The following is a 7,098-nucleotide window of genomic DNA, read 5'->3' as shown; positions in this document are numbered from 1 at the left end:
ATTTTTAGACATGAACAATGTAGCAACTTATTTTGTTTAAACCTGAATATTTGACACAAAGGCTTTATTTTTCCTTTTTATTTTAAATTGAGAGGGAGGGGAAGAAATAAATGTTTGTTTATTGAAAATTAAATTTTTTAAAAAATTAATTAAAAATAAAATTTTAAAATTAATTTAATTTAATTTAAAAATTTTTAAATGCAGGAATTAGACTAGATGAGGTCCTTTCTAGTTCTGTATGCTATTGACCTTATGATGCTGAACATAATTCCAGGAGGGAGGGTTCAACATGGAAGAAATTGACCACTCAGACTTATTGGTGGGTTGGTCAGGGAGGCATTCCTACCCAGTGTGGGAGATATTTCTTTGGGGTTCCCAAGCACAGGATTAGGGAAAGGGTAGAAACAGATTAGAGGGAGGGGTTAGTCAAGTCCTGGGAAATATCTCTGTCTTTGAGCAGCTTAGTTGCAGCTGGGTCTGTGGTGCGGAAGGCAGTTTTGTGGGTACCCGTGGCATGCCATCCTGCCTCCCACCTCCTAGGGAGCTACAGCTGCAGTGTCTTTACCTCTCGAGCTGGGCCATGGCAAAGCCCTGGCTGCCACTTCTCCTGATCCTGGGGACACCAGCTCTTCCCACGGGTGAGTCCCTCTCTCCTTGCTTGGCCTAGCCTGCTCTCTCCCATCTTTCAGACTTCTCCTCTGACCTGATGCACTTAAGCAAGAGTTGGTTAGATGAGGATAAGAAATGGGGTAAATGAAGCCCTTCTCTGAGGTTCCTGTCAGGAATCCTATAGATCCCATTCATTCACTCTGTCTCTTTTCCTTCCTCCCCTCCCCTCAAAGTACCATGCCCTGGGAAGGCTCCTAGGCTCTTGGTCCTTAATGTTAAAGACAAACAAGAAAGCAGGGAGGTTTTAGATCCAGCCTGGAGTCAGTCTGTCATCTCCATCAATGACAGATTGATTGCGGATTGCCTCTAAAACAAAAACCATATTCTTAGCCTGGCATTCAAGGCCTTTAGAATCTGGCCTCAAGAAGATTTGATGGAATAAAATCATCAAGAATCTTGATGGAATAAAATCTTATGGCACAGTAATATTCCATTATATTCATATATCTTAATTTATTCAGCCCTCCCTAATTAATGAGTATCCTCTTAGTTTAAATTCTTTGACAACACAAAAGAGGTACATACTTTTTTTTGCCTATCAGTTAATAAGCATTTATAAAGCGCCTACTATGTGCCAGGCATTAAATTTAGTCTTGAATGGACAATAGGTAGTGAGAAGAGAAGGGCTCTGGCTTTCTATGCATCTGAAAGACCATAGAATCTCTAATGCAAAGGAGGGTGAGGGTCTGGGAGCCCACCTCATTCATAGGCCCCCAGACCATGTATTCATAGAGAGAGAATGCCAAAACCAGAAGGAATCTTAGAATATAGAATGTCAGAGCACAGAAGATAGGCCTTAGAACATATAGCACAGAATGTCAGAGCTGAAAGGGACCTTAGAATATGGAATGTTAGAACACAAGACATTAAATGCCACAGGTGGGAAGAACCTTAGAGATTATACAGCCCAACTCCCTAAATTAATAGCAATAGTTAGCATTTATATTGAGTTTTAAGGTTTACACAGGGAAAGAATTTTTACAACCAGTATCTCTGATAAAGGCTTCATTTCTAAAACATATAGAGAACTGAGTCAAATTTATAAGAATACAGGTCACTTCCCAAATGATAAATGGTCAAAGGATATGAACAGGCAGTTTTCAGAGGAAAAAATTAAAGTTATTTATAGTCACATGAAAAAATGCTCTAAATCACTATTGATTAGACAAATGAAAATCAAAATGACTTTGAGGTACCACATCATGCCTATCAGATTGGCTAACATGACAAAACAAGAAAATGATAAGTATTGGAGAAGAGGTGGGAAAATTGAAACACTAATGCATTGATGGTGGAGTTGTAAATTGATCCAACCATTCTGGACAGCAATTTGGAACTCTGCCCAAAGGGTTATAAAATTATGCATACCCTTTGACCCAGCAATACCACTTTTAGGGCCGTATCCCAAGGAGATCATAAAAATGGGAAAAGGACCCACATGTACAAAAATATTTATCGTAGCTCTTTTTGTGGTGGTCAAGAATTGGAAATTGAGTGGATGTCCATCAAGAAATGAAGTAAACAGAACCAGGAGAACATTATACACAGCACCAGCCACATTGTTCAATGACTGACTTTGATAGACTTGGCTCTTTTCAGCAATGTAAGGATCTAAGACAACTCCAAAAGACTCATGATGGAAAATGCTAAACATATCCAGAAAAGCCTATGGAGTCTGAGTTCATATGGAACATACTATTTGCTCTCCTTTTTTTTTAATTGTTTTGTTTTATTGCTTCATTCTCATGGTTCCTCCCATCAGTTCTAATTCTTTACATCATGACTAATGTGAAAATATGCTTAATATGAATGTATAAGTAGAGCCTATATCAGATTACATGCTGTCTTGAGGAGGGGAGAGGAAAGGGAGGGAAAGAAAATTTAAAACTCAGAATCTTATGGAAGTGAATGTTGAAAACAAAAAATAAATAAATTATTTAAAAAAAAAAAGAAATAGGATTTGAACTCAGGTTTTCCAAGTCAATGCCACCTTACACATGTTTGTCCTCCACCAGGTGTGTGTACTGCTCCTTTCCCATCAATGGCTCCCCCACTCACCCTGTTGGTAGATGGGAAACAGAAGACGCTGGTGATCTGCCTGGTTTTTGATGTCTCTCCTTCATTTGTGGATGGCTCCGTCTGGTTCTCATCTGGCAACGGCACCGCCTTGGATGCCTTCACTTATGGACCCTTGCCAGCTGGAGATGGCACCTGGAGCAGCCTAGCCCAGCTTTCCCTCCCTGTTGAGGAGCTGGCTTCCTGGGAACCTCTAGTCTGCCACACAGGGCCAGGCTGGCAGGATCAGAGCCCACGTACCCGTCCTCTTCAGCTATCTGGTATGGGTCTAAGGGAGCAGCATCATTCCCCAGGGTTAGACTCTGTATGAAGACAAGGACCTGTCCTGATGGACCTTAGAGTTTAAACATTCTGTAGTTCCTTATCTCCTGGTATTCTCCCTCCCTCCCTTGACCCCAGTCTTCCAAAAAAACCAGATGAAGGAAGTCAGGGAAAGCTCCAGACTTCAGTTTGGATGAATTAGTTAGGATTTCCAAGCTGATTCTAGTCTAGATTAGCCAGAATTAACTTGCTATTTGACCTTAAACAAGTCAGTTTTCTTTCCTGAACCTAAGATGCTCCATCTGTCAAATGGAAATAATACCTACAATGTCTCTTTCACAGAGCTGTTGTTTGCATTAGATGACATGTGAAAATACTTGGGGGGGAAAAAAGTTAAAAGCTTAAAGTGCTACTATGGATGCAAGAGAGGCCAAGGGAAAGTCTTGAGAGAAGGGAAAACTGAGCAAGTGAATCCTCATTCATAGCGGGAATTTTGCCTTCAACAAATGTTTATTATGCTTCAGGCACCTTATCTGCAGCATAAGAATAATAACTGTTTGTTCATAAGAACTTACCAAAGGTCACAAGGTTCATGGCTAGAAAAGGGCTTGGAGGCCATTTAGACTAGCTAAAATGAGGGAGCTGGGACATAGAAAGGTTAAATAATTTGTCTAAGGTCCCATAGGTTATATATGGAAGAGTAGGGATTCGAACCCAAGTCCTCTGACTCTAAATCCAAGGTACTTTCTACTATACTATGCTGCTGATATAAAGAAATATGACATAGTCCCTGTCCTCAAAAAGCTTATAGTCTAGCTGAATGCAATGAGGTTCCCAAGGATTCAACCCTTTTAATTTGGTTTTGGCAGGTAAGCCCATGGGAGAGAAGTGCCAGCAGCAGCCAACCACTGGTGAGTGATAAGAAGGCTAGTTTGGAGGCCAGAATTCTTGTGTCCTATTGAAACCAAAGTGCTTTGGGTGGTGGTAATCAGCTTTGACCATTTATGGATCCTCATCGGAGACAGACTTAGACCATACTGACTCACTGGGTAACCCTGGGGCAAAGCACTGACCCCATCTGGGCTGGTTCAGTTGGCCCATCTATACATAGCATCCCCTCTGGACTACTCTCCTAACCTGATTTGAGGGTTGGAGGTCCAGAAATTGACTACTAACTACTTCAGTGTTCAAAGGTGTAAGCTGTAGGGCCACCCTACTACTGATATAACTTACAAACATCAACCTGCATGCTTCCTATTAATAAGCAGACAGTAGAAACAATTAGCTCTTAGCAGAAGCTTTTATTCAGATTGAATAGTGAACCAGTACCTACGCAACATTTCCCATATAGATCTGGAGTACATGTTTCCTCAACTATTCACAGCATCCTTGGGAAGAGTGAGCTCAACCTTTGAGTACGGTGGTATTGAGCCACACTTGGGGCAAAAATAACTTAAAATTCATGATACTTCAGGGCCTGGAAGTCCTTTGTCTCTGTAATTTATAATGTCCTCAGGCTGGGTTCCCAAGATCGATCCTCTATATAGCCAGCTCTATTCTCTGCTGCCAAGGAGCCCTTTCCTTGAAGCTGCTTCTTCCCTCTGTATTCATGTCTGTCTGGAGTGTGCGTCTCTGTTTCCTTAATTGTACTTCACATTCTCCTAAACCAACCAACTCTTGACCTGCTAGATAAGGTATTTCCCTCTGGGCAAGTCACTGTTAGATGCCATGACTATGGAGAGAAGAGGGGAAAAGAGGACAGAAACCTCTACAAAACAGTCTCTTCACAAAGCTATCTGAGCCTTGACTCCCTGGGAACTGAAGCTTTGTTCTTTAGCTATTTAAAATCCTGCTTGTTCAATAAGGTTTATCCCTTTAGTTCACTCAAAGAAATATATTCCCATATCCCAAAGGGATCATAATATAAATACTTCTTTACAGATAGTTTAACAACTTGTTATTATATTCTGGGCTTTATGGGCTGGGGGTTGAATCAAAAATCAATTTTCTTACATGTAAAATGGGAAAGAATCCTCTCCATCCCTCTCACTGCATTGGTCAGAGTTCCTAAGTCTTTCAAAGTCTTTGTTATTCAGTTATTTTTCAGTTTTGTCCAACTCTTTGTGACTCCATTTGGGGTTTTCTTGGCAAAGATATTGGAGTGGTTTGCCATTTCTTTCTCCAGTTCATTTTATAGATGAGGAACCAAGACAAACAGGGTTAAGAACTTGCTCAGGGTCACACAACTAGTAAGCGTCTGAGGCTGGATTTGAACTCAGGGTCTTCCTGACTCCATGCCCAGGACTCTATCCACTGCACCACCTAGCTGCTTGTCTTTCTAATGTTGTTATTAAATAAATTGTCCTCCTGGTTCTGCTCATTTCACTCTGCATCAATTCATACAAGTCTTCACAAGTTTCTCTGAAACTGTCACTTTCATCCTTAATTATAACATAATAATATTCTATTACATTCAACCATTTCCCAACATATGGGCACCCCATTCATTTCCTGGTTTTTGCCACCACAAAAAAAATTGTTATAAATATTTTTGTACATTCGGGTCCTTTTCCTCTTTCTCTGATCTCTTTGTTGCATAGACTTAGTATTGGTATCAGTGAGAGAAAAGATATTCACAGTTTAATAATTTGGGAAGCATATTTCCAAACTGCTTTACCCCAGGCACCTCTTGACCTTCTTGTTTCTTCGCCAGGACCACACAGCCTCTTGCAGACATTGATCCTGGGGGCCATTCGGCTCATCCTCTTCAAGCTGCTTATATTTGATGTGCTAATGACCTGTAGCCACCTCCGGGCTCTGGGGATCACAGCCACAAACAGTACTGACTTTGGGATCCAACCTAGCAGAAATTCCTTCCCTCCTGCCCCTACCAGATGAAGATGTTGCTGGATCTTGACCAAACAAGGGAAGAACTTTGAGCCTATTAGAGGGAGGCTGACGGATGGGTATTCTAAGTACATGACTGCCTCATCTTTACCTTATGTGAATACAAATGGTCTGATGATATTGTTCCCTATAGTTGGAACAATCTCCATTTCCAGCCGCCAGACTAATCACTCCTCCCTTTTAAAGTCCTAGTCAGGATCAACATCCTCTATGAAGCCCTCCTGAATGAAATATAGGAGGTAGCAAATGTTTCCCCACCTAATGTTTATCTCTATGGTCAATTATGTAAATGTTGTACTCAACTTGGCTGCATCTCCTGGGAAGTCAACTCTAATTTCTCATACTTGAGAAGTTTATGTGCCCCATCAGACTTCAAGCTCTCTGAGGTCAGGGCCCAAGTCTCTTCCATCGCACCAGGAGCACTCATAGAGCTTCAACTTTTAAGAAGTCCCCAGCATGGAATAAATACACAGACACGGATAGATTCATATAAGGCACACACGAAAGAGCAGAAGATTAACTAAATACATAATGGAATATAGCACCCTTCAGGAACTGTCAAGGAGTGGGAGTGGGACCAGGATAGACACCTGCTAGTCAGGACAAAAAATATCCAGCATGCCCTGACCCAGAGACTGAATGGGATGAGATAGGGTCTAAAAAGCTAGTGTATCTCCCATCCTAAGCGGTTAGGGGAGCAGAAGCCTGGGAGAGGTAAGATGTGAGAAAAGTGCGAGGATGAGAGCCTAGCAAGGAGAAGGCTGGAGTCTTAGACTGCCAGACTGTCTCACCAAAGCCATCACCACCCTGAGCTGGACCTGGTGCCACTGCTGGGGCAGGCAAGCAGAGCGGCTTCCCTTAAGCATCACAGCAGCAGAGAGGTGGTGGTCCAGGGATGGAGAAAAGGAGGCTTTAACACTGATACAAAGGGGAATATGACCAGGGCTGAGCAGAAGCCACAAAGAACAAACACAGATTGCCCTATCCACTTTGCTGCTGAGATAGAACTGATGATTTTTACTCTCCCATTCCACCCTCTCAACCTCTCAAGGGAGAGATGAGCTTGCTTCCTAATTTGTTCTTCAAGACTTTGGGTTGCTTTTTATTTCACCATTTGTTTGAAAAAAAAAACCAACTCGTTTCTCTGAGATAATAAATTCACTGAATTATTGATTTGTGTGTCTG

The 7,098-nt window shown here is 41.6% G+C and overlaps 1 protein-coding gene across 1 annotated transcript; it reads left to right on the top strand.

Moving 5' to 3' along the window:
• The first annotated feature begins 561 nt into the window (after positions 1-561).
• On the top strand, positions 562-6,731 carry PTCRA (pre T cell antigen receptor alpha). The gene is made up of 4 exons (XM_027838431.1): positions 562-638; positions 2,685-3,005; positions 3,876-3,917; positions 5,720-6,731. Exons 1-4 carry the CDS (start codon positions 581-583, stop codon positions 5,902-5,904), a joined length of 606 nt encoding a protein of 201 aa, XP_027694232.1. The 5' UTR covers positions 562-580; the 3' UTR covers positions 5,905-6,731.
• The last annotated feature ends 367 nt before the right edge of the window (positions 6,732-7,098 follow it).

Source organism: Vombatus ursinus, unplaced genomic scaffold (assembly GCF_900497805.2).
Source record: "Vombatus ursinus unplaced genomic scaffold, bare-nosed wombat genome assembly UNPS02014826.1, whole genome shotgun sequence".
NCBI lineage: Eukaryota > Metazoa > Chordata > Mammalia > Diprotodontia > Vombatidae > Vombatus > Vombatus ursinus.
Note: the sequence above shows the minus strand (reverse complement) of the source record. Positions and strands in the feature narration are given on the sequence as shown.

What these genes read in the sequence shown, in the direction of transcription:
- PTCRA (XM_027838431.1), top strand. Translation starts at nt 581, where the DNA reads ATGGCAAAGCCCTGGCTGCCACTTCTCCTGATCCTGGGGACACCAGCT. An exon ending in CCGTCCTCTTCAGCTATCTG is followed by an intron (nt 3,006 to 3,875) that starts GTATGGGTCTAA and finishes TGGTTTTGGCAG; the next exon opens with GTAAGCCCATGGGAGAGAAG. An exon ending in CCAGCAGCAGCCAACCACTG is followed by an intron (nt 3,918 to 5,719) that starts GTGAGTGATAAG and finishes TTTCTTCGCCAG; the next exon opens with GACCACACAGCCTCTTGCAG.